Source organism: Pelodiscus sinensis, chromosome 8 (genome assembly GCF_049634645.1).
Source record: "Pelodiscus sinensis isolate JC-2024 chromosome 8, ASM4963464v1, whole genome shotgun sequence".
Lineage (NCBI taxonomy): Eukaryota > Metazoa > Chordata > Testudines > Trionychidae > Pelodiscus > Pelodiscus sinensis.
The window spans coordinates 30,821,286-30,846,701 of record NC_134718.1 but is presented as its reverse complement, the minus strand read 5'-3'; the positions used below and the strand labels follow the sequence as shown (position 1 = coordinate 30,846,701).

The 25,416-nt window shown below is 48.4% G+C and overlaps 1 protein-coding gene and 1 long non-coding RNA gene across 5 annotated transcripts in view; one reads left to right on the top strand and one right to left on the bottom strand.

Annotated features, from left to right (window-relative positions):
• Window positions 1–7,221: 7,221 nt before the first annotated feature.
• Window positions 7,222–16,647, bottom strand: LOC142830398 (uncharacterized). The gene is made up of 3 exons (XR_012905601.1): window positions 16,134–16,647; window positions 10,573–10,962; window positions 7,222–8,385 (listed from the first exon to the last, which is right to left on the bottom strand). It is a non-coding gene; the product is annotated as an uncharacterized LOC142830398 (long non-coding RNA).
• Window positions 16,648–19,215: 2,568 nt separating this feature from the next.
• UNC5B (unc-5 netrin receptor B) overlaps window positions 19,216–25,416 on the top strand; it is a 166,624-nt gene continuing 160,423 nt past the window's right edge. The window contains exon 1 of one of the 4 annotated variants that reach the window (XM_075934963.1): window positions 19,216–19,754. In XM_075934963.1, coding sequence (XP_075791078.1) covers window positions 19,673–19,754 — 82 coding nt within the window. In that variant the 5' untranslated portion in view covers window positions 19,216–19,672. The remainder of the gene's footprint in view (window positions 19,755–25,416) is intronic. The other 3 variants (XM_006121488.4, XM_006121490.4, XM_006121487.4) reach the window with 3 other exon arrangements.

The window sequence follows — 25,416 nt, the reverse complement described above, 5'->3', positions numbered from 1 at the left end:
TTTCTCTATATTCCTTCATCTCACAAATGCCTAATTAAGTTGGAGCAACTGTCAGACATGATACTGTAGTTGTGGATAATATATGCAAATTGTCTTGAAGTCCAGAAAAGCCCTGAAATAGAATGGACAAAGGCCTATAGCTAACCCAATACATATCTGTTAAGGGGTCTTTTCAGCTGACCAAGGCTGAAAATAACAAGCATGCTGCAATCTGCCTATGAGATCTTGAATTGATAAACTGGGTGAAGGCAAGGAGACTGCCAAAAAAAGAATCAATGGTTTAAAAGAGAAATGGGAAAGTATCTTTTAAAAAAAATTTCTCTCCATTATAATCTTATCTGTATCCTAAATATACCTACCAGACCTCTCCTGGTGTCTCAGGGAACTTGTTGCTGCACAGACGTAGGCTAACTCTACACTGGCACTTTACAGTGTTGTAATTTTCTGGCTCAGGGGTATGAAAAAGCATCCCTACCTTGGGTGCAGCAGGTTCCAGTGCTGTAAAATGCCAGTGTGCACCATGCTACAATGCTGTAACTCCCACACTCCCAGGGCTGTTAGCTGTTTTCCTTGCAAAGGTTGTGTATACAGAGCTCTGGGAGATCTTTCTCCTAGCACTAGTGCTATGGCCACACTTTCTGGTCAAAGTACTGCCACGGCTGTGTTTTAAACTTTTATGTGTGGACAAAGCCTTAATTTCCAGGCCAGGTGCAGTAACATAGGCGTGCGCACAGGGTGCGCCTAGGCACACCCTAATGTCTCGGACCAGCTAGCGGCTGCTGGAGGAGGAGAGGAATTTGTGACGGGGTGCCACAAACGTTCACTTTAAATTCCCCACAGCCATCTGAGGGGCACTGTGGGGCAGAGAGAGCGCATGCACAGCATGCTGAAACGCCGCACAACAGGTGAGAGGGGAGATGCCCGGCCGTGGCGTGACATCATGGCCCAGGACTTTCAAACCATGCGGCCCAGCTCCACAAGCAGCTGAGGCCCTACTACAAATGCCGGCCAGCCTGAGACATTTTTGCGCTCCGGGCCCCGCAGCACCTGCCTAGCCCGGCAGCACCACACGGCCCCCCTGAGGCACCTCCCCCTGGCCCAGAAGCACTGCGCGGCGCCCCGGGGATGCCCCCGCCCAGCCCGGCACCACCGCACGGCCCCCCGTGAGGCGCCCCAGGGACGCCCCTGCCCGGCCCGGCAGCACCGCGCGGCGCCCCAGGGGCACCCCGGCTAGGGCCTGGCCGGCCTGTAGCTTGGGCCAGCTCTGACTCCAGCCCCACGAATTGGAAGGCAGAAGCCGAAGGTAAGGAAGGGAAGGGGAAAAACTAAGAGGAAGGGGTGGGAGAGGAAGGGGATTGTGCTGAAGGGAGGGGGCAGGTCAGGAGAAGACAGGGGAAAGTGCTAAGGGAGATGGTAGAGGAGAGGCAAATGCCAGGGGGCCAAGTGGAGACAATTAGGAAAAGGGCAAGAGGGGAGGTGTCAGTGGGGGGACGACAGAGTGATGCTGGGAGAGGAGAGGGGAAGGGCATTGGGGGCTAGAGGGGTGAGGGGAAGTGCTGGGAGAAGACTTGAAAGAAGGGGTGGGCATGAGGAAGGTGGAGATGGAGCAAGTCATGTGAGGGCACAGAGGGGCATGAGGGGAATGGGGGCAGAGGGTGGTGAGGGGATGGACATCAGGGAAAAAAAGGGCAAAGGGGGCAGGGGCAGTGAGGGAAGGTGGGGCACCAGGACAGTGCAGGGCTAAGGGAAGGTGCAGGTGCCAGGGGAGTCTGGAGGTGAAGCAGAAGGGCAGACACCTGCAGAGAAGGGACAGCACCAGAGTAGAGAGGCAGGGCAGGTGTGTAGTGGGAGGTGTTAGGAGAGGGGATGAGGAGGGGTAGCTCACATGATCAAAGTGGGGCTACTGGAGGAGTAGGCTACTGGAGGAGAGAAGGGCTGGTGGAGGGGGGCAGGTCGCAGGAGGGCTGAGGGCAGTGAGACGGGCAGGAGTCAGGACAGCAGAGGAGGGTGAGGGGTTGGGGGGCAGCAGGCACCAGGGGAGCTGATGGAGCAAGGGGAGGAGACAGGGCAGCAGAGGGAAAAGGTAGAGGTTTATAAGATATTTATTAATAACTTGGGTGCCACAGTGGCACATCCAAACAAGCCCCATGAACTCAGTACTGGTGCACAACACAAAATTCATTCTGCTCATGGGAGGAAACTCTTAGAGGGAACACGTCCCCCAGCCTCTCCACCTGAGTTAATGTCACACACATTGGGGTAATGCAACTGCAGGATAGTTAAATGAGGGGAGGTTTTTTTAGGGAAAACTAATCCCTATTGGTAGGAGGATAGTGGGAAAAGTCCTTGGGGGGGGGGGAGGATGTCACATGACACCTTTTCGTCATGTGTCCATCTTGCCCAGAGAGTGTTACCTCCAGAGATGTGGCCAATGGGAGTCAGGGGCATGGCTAACAGGGTCAGGGGAGTGGCTAATGGGGGTCAAAGTACATTTTTAAAAAATTCTTTGGGTGCACACCCTAGTGAATTGTGCTGCGCACGCCTATGTGCACTAATGTCGCAGCATCGGAATAGCTGACAAGCTTTTCCAAGTGACTGCTGATCCTGTTCTCTTGGCAAGTAGGGTGGGTGGGTGTGTGTGTGTGTACAGCCACATGCACGTATGTACATAAGGCAAGTAAACCTTGCAGTTAGGATGGAAGAAAATAAACTAGTTTCTTCTTTAGGGATGCAGTGGTGTGATCACATGATTGAAGTTGGGAAAGAAGCTCCATGGCAGAAGTACCTTCAGGAAAGACTGAATAAAGCTTTGCTCCTCCTACAGGTTATGCCCCAGAGTTTTCTTCTATAATTTATATTAAAATATTATTTTAAAAATCAAGATAAGAGCACCTGGCCTTTCAGTATAGCTAACATATGTGGAATAAGGAACAAAATAGCTGACCGTCTATAGGAATAGTGCAATGTAATGGAACAGCACAAAGCATCATGTGGTCTTTATAACGGGAGTACATCACAGGAGAGCTGGGATTGCAGATATTTTTGGAAAGTGGAAAGGTAAGATGCATTAAATAGGGCTGTTCCAAGTAAAATGGTTTGCATAGAGTGGGAAGAATGAACTCAGAAGAGGTTAGCATGGAGTGGAGAAGGAACAAACTCAGAAGTGTGAAAAGGAAGCAGTCAGAAGAGAAGGTTGGCTAGACCATAGGGAAAGATGAGCTGAATAAGGAAAGATGAGGTTAGAGGTTTGGGCAGGGATTAAGTTAGGGAACCTCTATGGAATAAGATATGGAGCGAGCAATGGGTACGTCTACACTACAACGTTAATTCGAACTAACTTAGTTCGAATTAGTTAATTCGAACTAAGCTAATTCGAACTAACGGATCCAGACTAAAAAACTAGTTCGAATGAGCGTTTTGCTCATTCGAACTAGCATGTCCACATTAAGTGGACCATGAACCAGGCTTAAGGATGGCCGGAAGCAGTGCCGGCAGGGCATCAGAGGAGGACTTAGAGCGTGGAGATGCTGTCTCAGGCTAGCCGAGGGCGGCGTTTAAAGGGTCCCGACCCCCACCGCAGACAGACAGTTCTCAGGGGTGCCCTGCTTGCAAAGCAGTCCTGGCTTGGAGTGCCCGGACTACCCACACTGGGCACATCACAGCACTCGGCCATCAGACCGGCTGCACTTGCCGCAGGCGGCCATCTGGGGAGAGGGGGCAATCGGGGGGCTGCAGGAGAGGTTCCACCCCAAAAGCCCGCAGAGCCAGCCCAGTCCTCCCCATCGGGGGCGCGTACCCCATTCCTCCCTCACCTCCTTCCACTTACCCTTCCCTAGCTCCTTTTCTTGATGTACAGAATAAAGGACAAATGTGTTCAAAAATGGAATCTGTCTTTATTGAACAAAACTGGGGGAGACTGGGAAAAGGAGGTGGGAGAGGGGAAGAGAGAGGCTGGGAGAGGGGAGGGCAACTACAATGATCAGGGGTTGGGAACAGGTCCCATATGAAGAGAGGCTAAAGAGACTGGGACTTCTCACCTTAGAAAAGAGGAGACGGAGGGGGAACAGGATAGAGGTCTCTAAAAGCAGGAGTTGGGTGGAGAGGGTGCATACAGAAAAGTTCTTCATTAGTTCCCATAAAGAAGGACTAGAGGACACCAAAGGAAAGGAATGGGTAGCAGGCTTCAAAGTAGTAACAGAAAGTTGTTCTTCACAAAGCAAAGAGTCAACCTGTGGAACTCCTTGCTGCAGGAGGCTGTGAAGGCTAGAACTAGAACAGAGTTTAAAGGGAAGTGAGACCAAGTCATGGAGGTTGGGTCCATGGAGTGGTATTAGCCAGGGGGTAGGAGTGGTGTCCCTGCCCAAGGTTTGTGGAAGGCTGGAGAGGGATGGCACGAGACAAATGGCTTGGTCACTGTCTTCGGTCCATCCCCTCCAGGGTTCCTAGGGTTGGCCGCTGTCGGCAGACAGGCTACTGGGCTAGATGGACCTTTGGTCTGACCCAGGACGGCCATTGTAAGCTCAGGGCTCAGGGTCTGGGGTCTCAGTGGACCACCTTGATTTTCATGCACACCTGCTCCTGGGTGGCCAGGCTGGCAGCTCTCCTGCCCTAGACGGCTACTTTCCTGTGCCTAGTGCGGAGATCGTGGACGAGGTCCACGATGTCCGCACTAGCCCAGGTGGGTGCCCGCCTCTTGCGGTCCCGGGCAAGCTCCTGGGAGCCGCCAGCCTGGTCCCGGGAAGAGGGGGAGGGCTGGGGGGCATCGGGTGGGTGGCTCGATCCGTGCTAGGTGCTGGGTCTGCTGGCTGGGTGCTGGCAGGCTTGCACCTGGCACGGGCACCGTAGCCAGCCCGTGCCCCTTTAAGGGGTTCGGGGCCGGGAGGGGGGCAGACGAGTTTCCCTGGTGTTGGCCAGAGTGGCCACCAGGGAAACCTGGGGAGGGCTAGCCTCCCACTAGTTCGAATTAAGGGGCTCCATAGCCCTTAATTCGAACTAGTAAGTTCGAACTAGGCTTAATCCTCGTGGAATGAGGATTACCTAGTTCGAACTAAGCGCTCCGTTAGTTCGAATTAAATTCGAACTAACGGAGCGCTAGTGTAGCGCCTATGAAAGTTAGTTCGAACTAACGTCCGTTAGTTCGAACTAACTTTGTAGTGTAGACATACCCAAAGAGATTCAAGAAGGGGAAAGACAGGTTCAGATCAGAGGAAGAAAATAATCTTGGCAGTGGTGCTTTGGATAGATTGATAGGGAGACAGAAAGAGATCATGGAGGAAGAGAAGGAGGCTATATCAGCTGATAATAGCCATAAGAGGAAGAACCACTATCTATAGGTTGTGGAGTGACTAGCAGGTCTCAGGTGGTAGGGAGCACAGCAGAGAAGTCCCAAGGTGGCCAATTCCACATTTTAAAGGCACTTGGAGGGGAGTGCTCAGTAAAGCAATCCAACTGATGAATGCTGGTCAAGTCCACTCTGTAAATATTGATACCTGGAAGATAACTGTGATACTTCCTGGGGCAACTAGAACTGAGAGTCACCTTTTTGCTACCTTGCTCTAGCATGAGAGATTTTTGGTTGTACTAACTGGCGTTAGTTCCTTAGTACAACCAGCCTGTCAGCCATTCAACAGCTTGTTTCTGGGCTCTGCAGATTCACAAAAGAGGTATCCCAACCACTGAGTTTCTTCAGTTTCCTCCTATAGCAGGGCTACTCAACACGTGGCCCGTGAGCCGCATACGGTCCGCAACCCGTTTGTTCGTGGCCCGCGGTGAAGTTTGAGTTTATGCGGGGCTCAATACATGGCTCATGGGTGGGAGCCAAAACAAAAAAGTAGTCAATATAATGGCTTTCTGTTGATATGCATTTTAGTAGTTAAATTCCTGGACTGTCATTGCTCATTAAAAGTGCTGTCATATGTGTGGAAATCGGGTAAATATTGCATTTTATTATCATCAGCAGAACTGACTTAAATAGGGCCTACGTGTTCTGTAGTCTTGCCTTAATCTTTATATTCATGCCCATCAGTGTGAAATAAACTATTTGCATATATATTTGCATATATATACACACATGTATATGCAACTACGCTGAAGTTTCAGAGGGGTAGCCGAGTTAGTCTATACAGGATAAACTTTAAAAACAACAAATAGTCTGGTAGCACTTTAAAGACTAACAAAACATGTCGATGGTATCATTGCGGCCCTCAGGATGTTCTGTGGGTACCATTGTGGTCCCTGAAGCTTCCAAAGTTAAGTAGCCCTGTTCTATAGTAACCAGCCTGTGATACCTGGACATCTGCAGAAACCCCACATCTTTCATCCTTCTCCTGCATCAAACCCAATGCTTGAGTTCAATAATAGTAAAACAAAAGGAGATTGATTTAAGAAAGTCTAGAGCAATGGTCTCCAACCTTTTCACACCCAAGATCACTTTTTAAATGACAGAACAAGCCAAGATCTACCGCCGTGCCCCTTCCTCGAAGCTCCACCCTCTCTATTCTCCTCCTCTCCATCACTTGCTATTCCCAACCCTTATATTGCTGCTTTTCCCCCCAATTCTTCTGTAGGAAGAGGTTTTTCCAACATTTGGCCTGTCTAGACTGGACCAAATGTCAGAAAAAAAGCCCTACTTTTGGAAGCCGCCTTATTCCTCGTGGAAAGAGGAATATAGAGGTGACTGAAAGATCATGTTTGCTCTTCCACTAAAAGAAGTGGAAGAACAAATGCATCCATGGATGCAGAAGAGTTTTTCTGGGATACCTCTGGAATCCTGAAAAACTCCTGCAGTCTAGCCGAAACCCTGCTGGGTGGAGACAGGATGTGTGGGCTCTGTGGTGGGAATGAGGGATTTGGGCATGGGAAGGGGTGAGAGGTGCAAGCTCTGGGAGAAAATCTGGATGCAGGAGAAGGTGGATAAGGGGACACTGGCTTGGGGAGAGGGCGCCAGGCCGGGCAGTGTTGGGGTCAGATGTAGGGTTAGGGTACTAAGCAAGCCACAGACTTCTGGATGTGAGGGTTCAGGAATTTGGGTTGGGGTACATGAGGGGCTCAGGGCAGGGGGTTCCAGTGTATGATAGGCAACGATGTAGGGTCTGGGGGGAAAGGGGAGCGCAGGAGTGTTATGATGCTGTGGCCAGATGGATTCTTAGCCCCAATTTGGGGTTTGTTGGCCAGGCTTCATTTTTAAATAAAACACTACCTCCATTTTCACTTGAGGTAGGTAGTGGGGCTTCTTGGGGGTGGGAGGGAAATGGAGGCGGGGCGGACAGGACACCTCGCGATCAACTAGTCGAGGCCTCGCGATCGACCTGTTGGTGACCACGGGTCTAGAGATTCAGTGAGGAACACATGTGAGTGAACCCAAATGGCTACATATCAAACCAAATAATAAAATGTGAACTAGAGTCTACACATATTCATAGTTACCTTTTGTATCTAATAAAGTAGATTCTCACCCCAGAGATCAGTCTTTTGCACCACCGATAGTCCCGAGAAGGTAAGGCCAGGTCATTCATGAAGTACTCCCATTCATCAAGGTATCTCAGTAAATGCAAAATCAATCCATAATGTCCTTTCCCATTGTGAATGAGTCTTTTGTCTTTATTAACAGACAGGGCCATTCTCTGTCTAATACTCCTTTTCACCTCCAAAGGGGGTTGATTATTATACTGTAGTTTGTCTGGGATGGTTTTCCCATTGACTTTTCTGGGTGGGTGCAAAGGTAGACAATTGAGCAATACATTATGTAATTGGCTAACTAGAGAAGAGTGACTGACAACTGCCTCCTACTTGAATGAGCCATGACAGAGACTTAAGATTCCCCGGTGATGCCATCTCATTACATGACCATAGGGCTATAATGTTCAATATAGTGTATACTTGTCTTACATATCACCTGTACAGCAATAAGTTATCAGTTTTCAGGAGAGACCTCCATGAAAACACTGTATTATAAAATGTAGTGAGTTTGCTGGGTCTGAGGAAGGAGCTGCTTGTAAAGAGCAGTGGAACCTTTCCCAGTTGGCACCAGTTCTGTGTCACATCTTTCTTCCTTCAGTCCCTAGTGGGGGGGGAGGAGAGAGGTTGCTTTCCCTTACACAATACATATAGTCCACCTTGCTGAGTCTCACTGACTTGAGTACAAGTGCAGCGGGATGATGGAGCAAAGGATTTATGTTTTCTCTTTGAGCTCATAGGCCTCCCAGTAATGTGTAGAAGTCACAGATGCACTAAGAGCAGAATAAGTCTCCTCAATTTAGATAATAATTGTGCCATCAGTGGGATATGAACTAGCCAGCAGGATATAATTCTGGCTTCTGACCTGCTGCCACCAGGCCTGCGGCCAACTGTGCTTCCAGCCAAGCAGTGAAATGCAGCACACCATTTCTGAAAAGGTAAAGGCCATAAGCAATTATTGGACAGGGAATTGCTTTGCTCATTGAGCATCCTCCTTTAAGCAGTGTTGTGTCTCCGCCTATGCTACAATCCTTTTTGTGGTACCTGAAACTGGCTCTCATTCTCTTTCTAATACCATCCTCTGGGCCAAATCTTAGTCCCAAGGAGGACACTAGGAGTTTTAGCAGTGATTTCAAAAGGACCAGGATTTGGCCCTGTGACGGAGCACCAGGGCTCTGCACTGGCACCCCGCCGGTCTCCCAGCTACCGGGGAGGGACGGGGATGCACCGCAAGGGCCCAGCCAGGAAACCGACCGTAATGGAGAGCCATGGCTCCACGCTCAAACCCTGCCGGTCCCCCAGCAACCAAGGGCGGGTGGGGCTGCACCGCAAGAGCCCGACCGGGGAGTCAGGAAGAATGCTGCGGGGCGGGGCAGGTGTGTTTGAGGGTGTGGCAACGCCAGGTGGCGTTGTGCCGCCATCTTTAAAAGCCGGCCGGAGGGCAGAGGCCGGGGGGAAGAACCAGGGTGGCCGGAGGCGAAGGACTAAGGGGCGCATGTGGGAAGGCGCCGGGGAACAGGGGCCTCACACCCTTGCGCCAACAGCACTGACGGAGGGTAGGAAGTGGCCGAGGGCAGGGCAATGGGAGCCCGTGGGTCGGCGTGTTACAGGCAGTCGCCCCGCCGACCATAAGGGAGAGAGTGCGGCTGTTCTCTTCCCATTAGGGCCCTGGGATGGGACCCAGTCATGAGGGTGGGCCCGGGTCCCCCTACCCTCCACCCTGCAGAGTGGTGGTCGGCGAGGGCGTTCAAAAGCCCACAACTTGTAAAATAAAACCCTTGACAGGGATCGGGGGGAGGGGTGCACTCATTAAAAGTGGTGTAGCAGACAGTGTACTGCGTACTGCCTCTTATTGGGAGAGGGGGGTTAGGAAGCGCGTAGGGCATGCGCGCTTCCAGGCCCGTTATGCCAAATGCTTGAAAAAATAGATGTTGCATGCAACCAATAATTACCTCCTTTTCCATATCCCCTGTGAATTAGGTGGGCTTTGTTTCTTTTTACCCCAGATATTCATTGTTTGAATATTCTCTGAGGGTGCGTCTACACTGCAACGCTATTTTGAAACAACTAGTGCTATTCTGAAATAACTTAGTCCGCGTCTACACAGCAGGCAGTTATTTCGAAATAGTGTCAAAATTCTGTCAAGCTGGAGGACTTTTTACTCCGAGTCCTGTAACCCTCAGTGTACGAGAAAGAAGGGAAGTTGGAGGAAGAGTGCTCTATTTTGAAATAAGTGCTGGGTAGATGCTCCCTATTTTGAAATAAGATACGCAATTGATGTAGCTCAATTTGTGTAGATTATTTCAAGTTAACCCCTGCAGTGTAGACGCACCCTGAGAGAGGACATGTAGGTTTTGGGCCTCTGTCAACATAATAGCTCTGCTGTGTAGTGCTACAGCTAGCATGGGAGAGGAATCAAAGTAAGTCCTCTTCTGCACTGCAAAGCACAGTCCTGGTAAGATACCCAGATGGGGTTGGGGAGGGTGGCTTGGAAGCTGCAGTGGGAAGAGAGGAGGGGACTACTTCTAGTGGGAGTGGCCACCTCTCACTGTATGCTATGTAGAAACAATCAGTCACATGGATCTTCCTTGTTTCTGCTGGCAGCTGGCTCCTATACAGACTACCACTAGTGGCAAGAGTCTCGGGTAATGTGCTGTTTGAGCCAGGTTAGTCCCCAGATTGGCAGAGGTAGCCTCTTCCCTAAGCCCTGTCCTCCGAGCGACGCAGCCTGTGGAATTAGCGGGAGGGTGGGGCTATGTCGCTTCACTTCCCATGGCTCCCACCACTGCTGGTGAGCACAAGGGTAGGCCTGACCCCTGCTGCCGGTGCAAGGCCCCCGGGCAATCCTCTAGGGCTGTCCTGGGCCCCCCAAAGTGCAGGGCTTAGAGCGGCAGCCTCAAACAGTCTTATGGGTGGGATGGCTCTGTACCGAAGTTAGGCTTACTGGACTGTAATTGCCAGTAACAACTCTGGAGCCTTATTTAAAAAACATCAGAATTATATTAGCTAGTCTCCAGTCATCCAGTACTGAGGCTAATTTAAGCAATAGGTTACATGACACAGTTAGTAGTTCTGCAATTTTATATCTGAGTTCTTTCAGAATTCTTGGGTGAATACCTTCTGGGTCTGGTGACTTATTACTGGTGTGCTTTCTTTTCAGCCTCCAGCTGCTTTGAACATTCATCTTTGCTGAGTAGCTTTCTCCCTTTCCTCGGCTGCTTTCCTCAGTTTGGCCGAAGCTTGCTTCTCCTCTACTCGGATATCAGCCAGCTTTTGCTACATTTTCAAGCCTCTTTTCATCTGCTTGCATCTGTACATGGACAGCTTCTGTTGTTACCTTCTGTTCTCGTGTCAGACTTACGGTCACTGAGCTTTAATCTTTAAAACTCTCTATATCAAATTTAGATTCTAAAATGCGTGGGGTTCGGCTCCAAAGTCCAGTTGGCCTGGTTCTGTGGGATCCTGTCCTGACTACACAAAAGTGAACTTGACTGCTGTGGGTCACAGCTAAAATGACAAATTCAGGACAGACTGATTAAAAAAAAACACATAGGCAATTACACCCCAACCTGGTGGTTATTCTAACATAAGAGCTCACCAAGCCCATGACAAAGTAACCTGCTGTATCACCACACTGGTTAATAAAACTCTAAAAACCACAGTCCACTTAGGCAATCTAGCTCCTACCAGAGCCAAGACATCTGGTCTTTATGATGAGAGGTTACTGAAAATCAGATTCATTCTGCATAAGATTCTTCTAATCCAGCGCTGAAAGTAACCTCAATGTCTTACTGGAATATGGGGATACTGGGCAAGGTGGGGGATGGCGCTGGGCCCCTGGAAGAGGCAGGGCCTCAGGCAGAAGGGGCAGGGTGCCAGCAGCAATGTTAAGGGCCTCAGGCTCCAGCTGCTGCCACTGATGCAGTGGCAGCTGGGAGCCCTGGGCTCTGTTAAATTACAGGATCCCAGGGCACCTTCTCCTTTCTCCACCCCATTGGCAGTCCTGCCAGTATGGTCCTTAAAGTGCTGCCGTGGTGGCACTTTAACATCAGCTGTGTACCAGCCCCTACCAGTGGCCATACACTTGCTGGTGGGGGAAGAGATAGCTCAGTGGTTTGAGCACTGGCTTGCTAAACCCAGGGTTGTGAGCTCAATCCTTGAGTGAGCCATTTAGGGATCAAGACAAATCTGTTAGGGATGGCACTTGGTCCTGCTGCAAAGGCTGGGGAACGGACTCAATGACCTTTCAGCTCTATGAGAAAGGTATACAGGCAGTCCTGGGTTACGTACAAGATAGGGACTGTAGGTTTGTTCTTAAGTTGAATCTGTATGTAAGTCAGAACTGGTGTCAGCTGCTGCTGACCAGTTTCAACCGCAGCTGAATCTGGATGCCAGTTCCGACTTACATACAGATTCAACTTAAGAACCCCAGGCGTCCCCAAGTCAGCTGCTGCTGAAACTGATCAGCTGCTGATTCCAGGAAGCCTGGGGCAGAGCAACTCTGCTGACCTGGGAGACGGGGAGCAAAGCCGCAGAGCACGCGGGCAGCGGGACAGTCCAGGCGCGCCCGGGCTGTCCCGCTGCAGGCGTGCTCCGCGGCTTTTTTCCTGTCCCCCTGGTCTGCTGGGGGGTGCAGCAAAGCCGATGGACCCGACCAGAGACACCTGGGCGGCGGCTTTGCTCGGGTGTCCCTGGTCTGCTGGGGGGGTCCAGCGGCTTTGCTGGACACCCCCCCCCCCCCCCCCCCCTCCAGCAGACCAGGGAGACCGGGAGAAGCTTTTCTCGCCCCGGAGGACACGGGTGGTGACCCGCCGCCTGTGAGCTCTGGGGCGAGAAAAGCCCCGTTCGCAAGTGCGGATCCGACATAAGTCGGATCCGCGTAAGTTGGGGACTGCCTGTATCTCCATTTATTTATTTCACCTCTGCTCTACTCCCAAAAGATCCACCACTTCCCCCACTCAATATAAATAATTAAGATCTTATAAAATACCATGATTGAAGCCAATCCTTTAGTAACTAAAAACTAAAGGGTTATTAATAAAAAAGAAAAGGAGAGAGGTTCAGGAATCATACATTACAAGTGATTCCAGAGTCTAAGGATCTGATTCATAAGAGTGATGGAAGTCTGCTAGCTTGTAGTAAGTTTCTCTGGTTCACCCAAACTGATCAAGGGGTCATCAATCCCTTGTTCAAAATCTCTTTTCTGTTAGAATTCATGTCCAGACATGTAGTACAGGAATGAAGACAGTGATGTCACAGTTTCCTTTTATACTTTCAGCCCAAGTGCAGACAAAGTTACTGGCAAAAGAAAAAGTCTTAGATCAAATGTCCTTACATGTCTCGCTGAATCAGGGGGCATCCATTGCCTCAGTGTCTACAGGAGAGGCTCACTGTGTGAATTGTTTGTTCTTAATGGGCAATTAAGCAGGCTGGCTAGTCTAGATGCAAATCCATCTTGGGACATCACCCAAGAACACAATGTTTGAGACACAAATACATAGGCAATATTCATAACTTCAGATACAATGTTGATACATGGATTCAGATAGGATAATCATACATAACAGGTTATTATATTTCCATTGATATCTTACATGGCATACTTTGAACAAGGCTAATTGTAATTTTGCAACAGCAGTGACTATTATTGTTCCTAGTTATGTTCCTTTCTGGACATCACCAGAGTTAGTTTTTGAGTCTTTTGCTAGTTACTCTTCAAATTCTTTTTGGCTGCCTGATTATACTTTTATAGTTGACTTGCCAAAGTTTATGCTCCTTTATAATTTTCTTTCTAGGATATATGATGTCTAGCTTTTAAAGTATGCCTTTTTGCCTCTATCTGCCTCTTTTACTCTGCTGTTTAGCCATTATAGTATTTTTTTGGTCCTCTTAACTTTTTTTTTTTTAAGTGGGATGTACATATAGTTTGAACCTCTGATACTGTGTCTTTAAATCATTTCCATGCAGTTTGCAGGCATTTCATTCTTATGATTTTTTTTTTTCAATTTAAGGAGCTTCTTCATTTATGTGTAGATCTCCTGTTTTGAATGATATGCTACGTGGTGCAGTTCTTTGGTATGTTTCCCTGTACAGGATGATTCATTTAATTACATCTTGGTCACTATTACCAAGAGGTTCAGCTATATTCATATCCAGGGCTCGACAAATAATACAATTTACTCGTCCATGGCGAGTAGATTGCAACCTGGAAGAGCTGGGTTTGGGCAATCTGCACATGCACAGAATGATCTGCGCATGCGCAGATCACCGGACAGCGTGGCTGGCGAGCGGGTCTCGCCGTGGTTCGGCGAGCCCTGTTCATATCTGCAGGACTTGCCAAGTGGCAGTGAGGCCCGCTTGCCAGCTGCGCGGAACCGCATGCTGCACATGCACAGATTGTGCTGCGTGGCTGCACCAGGCTAAAATCTACTCGCCACGGGCAAGTAGATTACATTAATTGTCAAGCCCTGCATATCTGGACCAGATACTATATTCCATTTAAGACTACACCAAGAATCATCTCTCCCATTATGAATTCCAGGACTAGCCGCTCCAAGAATCTGTTATGAATGATGTCTAGACATTTTATCTTGGTATCCTATGTGGAGGTGATGTGTCAATATTGGGGTAGTTTAAATCCCTCGTTATTATTGAGTTTTCTGTTTGATTAGCCTCTTTAATCTCTCTCAGCATTTCCCAATCCTTGTCAACATCCTGGTCAGGTGGTTGGTAGTATATTCCTACTGCTCTGATCCGTTATTCAAGCATGGAAGTTCTACCAATAGAGATTCTATAGTAAAATTTGACACATTTAATATTTTTACTATACTTAACTCTATGCTTTCTTTGACATACAATGGTATTTCTCCACCAGCACAATCTACTCTGTTATTTCTATATATTTTGTACCCTCATATTATCATGTCCCATTGATTAGCATTGTTCCACCAACGTTCTGTGATGCCTGTTATATCAATATCCTCATTTATTACCACACTGTCCAGTTAACTCATTTTAGTGAGTAGACGTCTACCATGTGATATACAAGTACTCACAAAATTTGTCAATATTTAGTGGTCTGCCTCCATGAGATGTAATTGAGTGGGAAGTCTTTAGACTATTTTTCTATCAACCTCTAGCCTCTTTTCTTACTGGGATATAATGAATCCCCTTTAAGAAATCCTTCCCTAATGGATGTCTTTGTCCAAACCATGTGTTTCTTCATATCTGTTGGCTTCTCTACAGTCCTTATAGTTTAAAAACGATTCTATAACCTTTTTAATTTTACATGACAGCAATCTGGTTCCATTTTGGTTTAGGTGGCGCCCATGCTTCCTACAGGATCCTCCTTTCCAAAAAGGTTCTTCAGTTCCTAATAAACTTAAATCCCTCTTCCAAGCATCATTATCTCATGCACATACTGATTTCTGCCAGTGTAACGGTTCCTGCATGTGGAAGTGACAGCATTTCAAAGGTCCTGGACTTTAATCTCTTACCTACCATCTTAAATTTAGCTTCCAGGACCACTCTCCTACCTTTCCTTTTGTTATTCATACCTTTGTGTATCACCATCACTAGCTCCTCCCCACCAGTACACATCAATCTATCTATATGTTTTGAAAGATTCACAGCCTTCAGACCCAGAAAACAATGTGTGGTTCTGCCTATCATCATAAATTATATTCCTAACAATCAAATTCCGCAATATTATTACCTGTCTCTTCTTAATGTCAGGGTTCCCTTTCCATAGAGAGGTACCCCTAGTGTGAGAGGAAACCATAACATCCTCTGGCAGGGTGATCCTAACCATAGGGTCTTTTCCTCCACTCCAGATTAATGGCCTCCTTCCCCAAGGGTGCGTCTACATAGCATCCTAAACTTAAAATAAGATACACAATTTGCGTAGCACAAATTGAGTATCTTATTTCAAAATAGCTTATTTTGAAATCTGGCGCATCTACACAGTGCCAAATTTCAAAATAATGTGCTATTTCGAGCCATCCCCTATCCCGGGTGCAAAGAGGTTTACAGGAATGGTGAAATACCGTGCCTGTTAGTTTGAAAAATATTTTGAAATAACAGGCGCCTTGTGTAGACATGGGATAGCTATTTTGGGATACCTCTGGTATCCTAAAATAGCTGTGCAGTGTAGATGTACCCCAAGACTTTCAGCTTTTAAACTTCTCCACAGCAAAGTGGCTGACAGACAGGGAGTGGGACCATGCTCGTATGCCCCGGAAAGTCTCATCCATATACCTGTGCATCTCCCTTTTGTCCTCCAGTTCAGTCACTCTGATATCAGGAGCCCATTGTTGGTCTCTGAGGACCCTGAGTTGCTTGCACTGTAGGCTGGTGCAACCATGTCAGTGCAATAAACTGGACAGCACCCTCTCACTTGTGGACTTCCTGCATAATTTTTAGTATCGAAGGTTTTTTGTTGTGGGGCTGGTTTTTTTGGGGGGAGGGGCAGAGTGGGAGGGATTTGCCTAAACTTAAACAATGTTTATTAGGTGTATCTGGCTCTCAAGCTCCCTCGCAAAACTCCCCTGTTGCTGCTCCTGGCTCTTAAAACCCCCTGCCCCCTTGTCAAGGGATCCTAAAGCGATTAGGGAGCAGAGCCAAGCTGCACTAGGCCCAGGGCAAGCACACAGCAACAAACGAACAGGCCACAAACTTACCCCAAGAGTCACACGCGGTCTTAATGTGCTATTAATACTATTCCCCAGCCCCGCACTCCCAGCACTTCTGCAGGCACAATCCATGTTCCACGGGAGACGCATCTCTAGTCCGCAGGGCGCTCCCTGGCCCAGCAGCAAGGAAAAGACAATCCTGGCGGGCGTTTTCAAGTGAGAGGGAGAAGGGGCTGCGTTAGCAATTCACCACTGTCCAATGAGTGCACCGAGCTTTGGGCTGCAGCGTCTCGCGCGGAGCCTACAGCGATTGGCGCTGACCCTCTCCCAAGCTCGCTTCGCGTCCCGATCGAAAGTTGGTTGCGCTGTTTGATCTTTGGTAGAATGAGGCCCGAAGGCCGCAACCAAGGCAGCCACCACAGGGCCTGGGAGAACCCGCGTGCATTGCAACCACAGCTCTTGGAGCTGGACCGGAGTGTCCCAGGCGGAGAATACAGCGCACTGCCGTGGAGAAAGTTGCAGAGCTCCCCCTTGTGCTGATTTTTGCCATTGCGGAAGAGCAGTAGCAAGGGAGGGTTGAATAATCCAGCTGGTCTGACTTTTTGTGGTGGTTCTTATTGAAGTAACTCACTGCCATTTCTTGTAGCTGAGACCAGCCCCGCGTGAAATGGTGCAGCACAGAGGAACAATAGAGCTGCTGGCACCAGACACCCCATTGATCATTCCGGCCCATCGTTGCTTTCTGTGTTTCATTAATAACTGGGGGCGGGGAGCAGTGGAAACTGAGAGCTGCCTTCTCTTCGTTTGACTTTGCTGCCGTGCAAAGCGTTACAATTACAAGCCCAAACTTGCCATTATCGTTAGCGGACGCTAAATCACTCCTGGAAGTAGGTCTGCGGTAACATCCCATTAGCTTTTCTCTCCGCAGCAAATGCTGGATCCACACACGCGCGTCTCGTGTGGGAAACAGCGGCCTCTTCACACAGCCCTAAGCCCCTTTCCACGTCCCAGTCCAGACAGCGGGGTTATAAGGATACAATGGTCGGTGAAACATACGGGACTAAGTGAGTTGCTTTAATAAACTGGCTGGGAGGTGTTTTTTGGGGTGGGTGGGAAGGGGAGTTAAAAATAACTGGGGAAAGGTGGCTCTGCAATAAACATGTCCAGGGTTATTATTTATTTCGCAATTAGGACAGAAATGCTTGGCCTGTGTTACACAATCGCGGAGGTTTCTTAATTGAGGAAAAGGCACAACCGGCACCAGGCAGATTTGGCCGGCCAGCTCTTTCCCCTTTTCCCCTTCCGTGTGTATGCAAGCCCGGCCCAAGTGACTACAGAGACAGGTATCTCGCTGGTCGAGTCCCCACTCCTAAGCATCAGACCCAGGAGTGAAACCTGACCCTGGAAACCCGGTGTGTGTGTGTGTGGACAGGGTGTCTGGGGAGTGTCTAGATAGCTTATTTACACTGCCTAAGATTGAAGACTCGGGCCAACTCCTGTCCTTTACCTGGTCCCCCAGTTTGGGGGTGGATTTAAGAGACTGTGGTAGGTAAGGGAGGAGAAGGGAACCTGCTCTCTGGTCCCCTTCTATTCCATGATGATCCAGACCAGGAAAGTTATGAAATAAATGTAAAGGGGAGACAAGGGAAAGAAGCCCCCTTCCCCCGCCCCCTTTTTATAAAACAATAGAGGCTTTGCTTGGATAGGGATCCAGATCCCATTCCCCTAAGCAATAAACAGTAGGAGAAGCACCATACCTGCTGCATTATCTCTGCCCAGGGAACTGGAAGAATCAAAAGTATCAGATAAGCAGAGCTTCTAAAGAAGGCTCTGTGTGGATGCGGCCAATTCTGCTACCTCTCCCCTCCCCAAATCCCTTCACAAAAGGCAATAATTCTACTCTGAGCAGGACTAAGGTTACATAAAGTGATCAGCAGAGCGCAAGCAGCCCATCAGCTCACCCTAATGGTCCTTTTCTTATCCCTTTCAGATTTTGTTTTGCGGTGGGAGATGGTTATCTTTTCTCTGGTATGGATTTATCCCCCTTCTTTAATATTGTTAATCTATTTTACTTTCATATGTTGCAGACCAAATAAAAAAGAAAAAAATCAGGAAAGCCAAGAGTGCATCCTAATACTTTGAAAACCCAGCGATTTCTTTTAATCTGAAAAACTGTGCAACTTTTTTTCGGGACTCATCAGATCAACAAGAAAAGGGGAGACGCTGCAGGCCAATCCACTTCAGGATCTCCTCCCTTCTGCTCCTATTTTTTTTTTCCATTTCAAGGTAAATTTGCTGAGGACCATAGGAAAGGCACCTAATACTGATAGACGTTAGTCTGCACCCTTTGCCTCCTATCCGGAAGTTTCCTCCTTTGTTCCTTCTCTCAATTGGATGTCAAGAATCTCTGCCACTTACAGGTGCTTGTGCTTACCTGACTCGCGCACTGCATCCCCCTTTCCCGTATACTCCATAGACATAGGGCTTGGGAAAGCAGCAGGAGGGAAAGCCAGTGGGAGCTGAGGATTGTTTTGGAAACAGCTGAACCGATTATTTAATTAGGAGAACAATCACAGGGAACATGAAATATTGACTAAAGAAAAGGACAGGGCCGGGAAGCTCTGAGGAGCTGCAGAGGATGTGCAAGGGGCACTTTAAGAGGATCAAGGAAGAAAAAAAAACGTGTTCCTAGGTAGTGGCACGGGGACTGCGGTGTCAGGTGCGATGTTCATGCCAGGCTACAGCCGCTCTGGACTAGGTGGGTGGTACCTGCCCCAAGCCCCGCAACCCCAGCAGAGACAAGCACAAGGCAGGTGATGTGTCTAGCCGGAGCCCCAGTGTACGGGGGGAAAGGTGCTAGGCGCAGGCTGCTGGAAGCGCGCTACCTGCAATGATGTGCAAAGCCGAGGGCGGCTGGGGAAAGAAGGGGGGCGCGGGCCACTGGGGAAAGGCAAAGGGGGGAGGCAGAAAACAGCCTGACGGGCGAATAGGTTCCAAGCCGAGGGAAGCGCCGGGCGACTCCAGCTCCGCTTCTGCTGTGGATCCGGCCAGCCGGGTTTTCCGCCGGGTCCGGCGCTGCGCGTTGCTGCCAGGGCGGTGTGGGCCGTTCCGAACTCCCTGCCGCCCCCCCTCGCCCTGCCCACGCCGCTCCTGCGGCTGTCGGCTCCCCCCCGTGGCCCCCCGCCCCTGCGCCTGGGCTCCGGCGTGCGGGCCACCTTGGCAGTGTGGCAGGAGCCGGGCTGGGCGCAGGATGCAAGTGCCGTGCTAGGCGCGGCGCCCGGCGGGGAGGCGGCGGCAGGAGGAGCCCGCAGGGATGCGCACCCAGCGCCCGCGCCTCTGACTCGCTCTCCTTGGCCCCAACTTGGGAGCGGAGCTGCCCAGCCTGGCACCGGCGGGCTCCAGGGGCGGGACCCTTCCCCGGGCTCGCCTGGCCGAGCCCCGCGTCCCCCAGGCGCGTCGGGAGGAGGCGGCCCCGGGCCGGGAAAGTGCCGGGGGACTCGGGGCCGGCGTGCGGAGCAGGCAGCCGCGGCGAAGGAGCCTGCGAGCCAGCCCCGAGGGGACGGACACGGGCGCTCAGCCGGGGAGCGATGCCTGCTTCAGCGCGGAGCCGGGCCGGGCTGCTGCTCCTGGCTCTGGCGCTGCACTGCAACTTCGGGCGCTGCGGAGCAGGTAAGGGAACCGAATCAACAAGATGTTGGGATGAACGAGCCGCGGCGCCCGGCCCCCGCCTGCCTCCTGCCTCAGGGGGCCACGGGAGAAGGAGTCCCCGGACCCCCTGCGAAGTTGGCTTCTGGGTTTCGGGGCGCACTTTTGTTCCCTTTGCCTCCGGGCGCTCCACGTTGTCCCGCGGCAGCAGGAACACGGGCCGGGCTGGCCGCAAGGCATAAGCCTGGGGCGGCTTCCCAGGCCCAGCAGTTTGCAAGTAATTGAAAACCAGAGACACGTTACTCTTCTATTTGGCGAGGAGACTGGAGCAAATTCTTCTACATCTGCACTGGGCTGGTGTCCCACTGCTCCCGATCTAGTGACTTAGAGGGAACTGCAAGAAATCCAGCTACTTCTCCTATCCCTACCCCCTCTCACCAGCAGGGTGACCCCCTAACTCTTACCGTGCTCTGGCTACCTTCCCTAGTTGGTTCGTTTTATTTTGCACAAGGGAAATCGCTTCACACAAGGGACCAGGAGGTTACTTTGGGTCTGGGCTGTAACATTTGAGGGGTGTCTTATTTAAGGAAGTTGGAAACTAGATGTAAATGTTAAATAGGGGCACAGGGAAAGAATGACAATATTAAATACATCTAAAAGGGGGTTAAAGTGTTCAGCTGGTCAGTTTCTGTAAGACCCTGAGTGCAGAGATGGAAATAAGGGCCTGCCAGTGCATTTGCAAACTCTCAAACTATTCCACCTTTGCCTAGGTCGACAGTAGTCTCATTGAAAAGGATCCTCTGCCAGCCCAGGTAGTAAAATGGGTCTCATGGAAGGGAATTAGGACCATGCTCATGTTTGCAATAATACAGTGCAACTTTAGTAACTGACTGCCACCCCTTACTTTTGTGGAGTACAGTAACATCACGTTTCAGGATTAGTCCTGTAGAGTATGCTTATTTGTATATCTGTCATATGAAACACATACCTCAGCTGCTTTCCTCTAAGGTAAATAATCAGGGTGGGAAGAATTAAGAGGTCTAGGCAAGGGAGAAAATAGTTCTCTTCCTAGATGAAACTAGAAAGGAGCTGGAAAATGAAGGAGCAGGATTTGTTTTGCCTTTTTTTAGGTGCATTATTTACTGGTGAAGGCCTCAAATTCCAGGGGAAACGGGACTGGAGTTTTCAGCTTTCTTACTGTCAGGTTACACTTTTGCAGTAAGGAACAGTGTAGGAGTTTTGACCTTCTGGTGTCAGGAGGGTGACTCAAAGTCCTCTCCCTGTGGATCATTGACATTTTTGCTTGTCTGTTTGCTGGCCGCTGTGTATGTTCTGTTCTGTGTGTATATTAAAGAGATGTTTCCATGATGGAAGGGAAGAGGACAGTACATTATCTAATTAGGGAGGCATGCCACATGTTTTTGTGCTTCTTAATCGTTTTGTATGAGTGCTGTAGAAAAGTGGAGCAGACTGTAGCTTACTGGTCCAGAGGCAAAAGGGTTCTCTCTCAGGCCCATGCATGATCTGTGTGGAACATGCTTGGTGGAAGAGTTTTAGAACAACAGATGGAATTTTTTGTATGCCTGGCACTTTTGAAATTTAAGGCTAAATCAAAGGACAGATCTGTATAGACCATGTTAGTGGCGATTTGGACTTGGATAAATATTTATAATTGACAACGGCTGCTACTCTGTAGCAGCTAATCACTTACTAGTCTTATAGGCTGTGTGCCTTTCTTTTCTAGTGCAGTGCTTGATACTGTTCTAAAAAGTTGCAACACTTTTATAATTTGATCTGCACTAATTATAATTTGTCCAGAGTCTGGTATTTAAAGATGTATTTTGGAGTTGCAGTTAATGATAGGGGGAAGGTTCAGTATGAATGGAGAACATTGTTTAAAGGGATTCAGGAATGTGAAATAGGAGCACTGGCTTAAGAACATTTAGAGTATGTTTATGAATGTGCAATACTACAAAATAGAAGTAAAGCAATAGAGCAGATATTCCAAATCAAAGGCCCAATTCTGTATTCTTTGTGCACTCAAAATGCCCAGTGAAATCAACGGGAAACTTGGGTGTGCAAGGAACATGGAATTGGACCCCAGCACAATATGGAGACACTGAAGGTAGGGTCTGGGCCTGTTTTGAATTAGTATTAATAACAAAGTTGCATTCCTCAGAAAATGATAATTAGGGACCACAGATGAGAGGAAGGGAGACAAGGAAATCTAGCTGAGACAGTTGCAAGCTGCTCCTGCTGTTATCTCCAGCTTTGATTCTTACTGATGTTTTGTTTTGTTGGCAGGGGAAATCTACATCCCTGCTATCTATTCCATTCTCTTTAATAAGCCAGGTATTCAGACCGGCAGTTGAAATGATGGGTATAGGGTAGGGGCTTCTTACTGTGGGAATAAAAAAAAGGCTCAGGCAGTAATCATTGCAATCACTGACATTTAAGAATTACCTTTTAATTATGGATTCTGATTTCTTATTGATTGACACATGGGATTGAATCATATTCTTCTCATACTTGATCTTAATTTTGTAAATTAGGTTGCCAAGACCAGAATGAGCCCTTTCCTACAGCTCCAAAATTTCCTAGGGGCAAACAAATCTGGTGATCATGAGTCATTTAATGTCAGCCTTTCAGTTGTTTGTGTGTTTGGGATTTCTCCCCTCCCCCCAACATCCAAAAAACTCAGGACCATGCATTCTGCTTCCTACCTTCATTCCTCATACCCCGGATAAAATGCAGCTGCATGCTGCCTAGAATGACTTTACTTTTGATGTCTTGTCTCTCTTTATCTTTTGATTCTGCACCATTTATCCTTTGTCACCCTCCAGCAATAGGAAAATATAGGTGCAAGTGTTTTCCCTTTAAGTGCAGATATAAAAAGATGTCTTCAACTGTAGATCTCAAAAGTGAGGATCTATAAAGTTTGATGGCTGTGGAGTTTGGAAGAGACTATAACTATAAATGTCAGACATTTGGAGTAGCCTGTCAGCCGGTGACAAGCAGACAGCTTGTAATTTTTGATGAAACTTTAAAGTCTAACTAACATAGCTGGTCATTTTCTTCCCATATTGTGAAGGAAAAAGGATGGCTGCAGAATGTGGTAGGTGTGTGTCACTAGAGCTGGATGTTTCGCAGATTTGTCGTCTTCTAGTGAAAAGTCCTTTTTTTTTTTTTTTTTTTTTAACTTGGCAAGGTGAACTTACAGGAAAATGAACCAAGCCGTCATTTTAAAGGGCAATTAAAGATGAGTTGGAATGTTGAGTGTTTCTCAACTGGAAGATTTAACCGCCTCTCTCCCCAATACACTTCATAGGGTAGGAAGATTTATCTTTTACAAAGGTACTGTTTAAAACGTGGGGACGGGAATTGAGAGTGAAGGGAGACTAATCTTAATACACTGGATCTTTGGTTCTACAGGCTGATATTAGATTTCAGTCCTTGGTCAGCATAAGTGAAAATGAGTTGGTTAATTGCAATCTGAATTTAATAAGGAATGTTGGTCCATTTAGGGGATACAAAGAAAAGGGAAAAAACACAGTTAGTGCTGTGTGCCTTAAGGCGAGTCAGCCTATTGGACTACAATAGGGATGGTGCAAATCAGGATTTTTTTAATATGTTGACAAAGTTGAACAGAGGAAAGGAGAACTGGATTAGCAAGGGTGCTGCAGGTCTGGATTTAGGTGCATTGGCAGAGCTGCAGAGCTCAGGCTGGGGATTAGAACGGGATGCTTCGGGTCAGGATTGAAGCATATTGGCAGAACTGCGTGGGTGCCCAAGACCGGAATAGCAAGCTGTGTGCAGGTTTAGAAAGAAAAGCATTGGATTAGACCTATGTGTGTCAGAAGGTTGTACAGCTCCTGTCCTGCTCTGTCTGGAACACCTATCTGTCCTCTAGTTTTTTGAGCACTACATTCAGCATTACAATATAAAGGAAGAACCGCAAGTTGAATATGAGGCCTGAAAGGAGAGAGTCATTCTCTTCATTTTAATGGCAGAGAACTTAAACATTTTCTGTTGCCCTCTATTCCCTGTTAAAGAGGGAAGGGATTTTTAGGGTTTTATCTTTCTTCAAAAGCTTTCAGTAGAAAAATAGTAGGAGCATTTGTTCCTTTGAGATTTCTTAGGTGCTCCAGAAAATGTTACCACCACTCTGATCATACCATTTGCTTGATGGGAATTCATCGCTGTTCTCTGACATGGGACTGGTTTTGTTGTGCATTTGGTTTTTATTAGACTCGGCATGTACATCTTGGAACAAGGATCACAAGCTCTCTAGGGTATATTTCCTTTTCCCTCTTCCTTCTCTCTGCCCCACTTTGTTGCCAACCCTATGTGGGTTGTATAGTGGCTGTGGAAAAATGGGAGTGTGATGCTGTAACATTGACTACGCAGTTACAGATACAGCATAAGCAAACCTCTCATTGTTTATTCCAAGGTAACACCATCACTTATGTTTGACTAAGATATCATCCACCACTGCAGATGGCTTTAAAGAAATAGATATACTGGTGTTACCCTGCTTGATGGAGATGGAATCTCTGGAGCCTAGGGTTAAAACAGCAGTAGGAGTTGTCATCGCAGGTCAGGATTGAGTGTCACCATATGATGAAAATTTCACAGCGTTGCCTGTACCATGCTAGGTTTACTCCCGTGCTGTCAATTTTGTATTTTTGTGACATTCCGAAGAGGTCTTTGCTTGGATCTCTGGCCCATCAATATACAGAAAAGTTACCAGGAAAGGGAAGGAAGCTTCTTGTCTCTATCCAGGATTAGGCCCCCTTGCCTAGAACATATGGGTATACTGGTGTAGGCTTCTTCAGGCAGCATTGCCCCAAATGCACAGGCCAGGGACGGCCCTAGACTAGCTGCCAGCAACTGGCACCCTAGGCGAACTATGTAATCGGCACCCCCACCTCCAAACCCCTCAATGATATTGTGCCATCATTTGGTGCCCCATTTAACTTGGTGCCCTAGGCGACTGCCTAGTTTGCCTATGTGGACAGGCTGCCCCTGGTACAGTCAGGTGCACCTCTGAGCTAGAGAGCTTTAATTGAGGATCTGTGGTTTTCAGTTTGGCCCTTTCATAGTGGGCCCCAGGCAAACTGTTGAGAAGACAGCCCAGTACCAAATAAGCCAGTACCGTTATCCCAAACTGATTGGAAAGTGGGTGTCTATAGAATTCTACATGCTGTTTATGTCAATCCCAGTGGAATTCCTTCCACGTGATGTCATTGCAACTGTATGGCAAAGGGAAAGAAAGATTAGACTGACCCATCAGAGAAGCCAGGAATTGCATAGCAAAGAGACCTGCTTGGCTGAAGAGTGGTGTTTGAAATGCTCCTGTGTTGTCTTTTTTTTTTCCTGGTTTTTGGAATGGGACCCTTTTCTAAAATAAAAAGCAAGTTCTTCCTTGCTGTGTTGTTAGACTAAATGTTTCTTATAAAAACCGTGAAACTGCAAAAATGACACCCTGGGGTTCTGTATTTGGGACTCCAGGCACCATTTTTTTTTTGCTTGCAACTCTAAAGTCCTTCTTAACCAGCAGCCCTGCAAAAACATCCTGAAAAGTCAAGTTGTGCCCTGCATGATGAGTGATAGTCAGAGGAGACAGATTCTACAGGTTGAACCTCTCTAGTCTGGCACCCTCAGGACCTGACCGGTGTAAAACCAG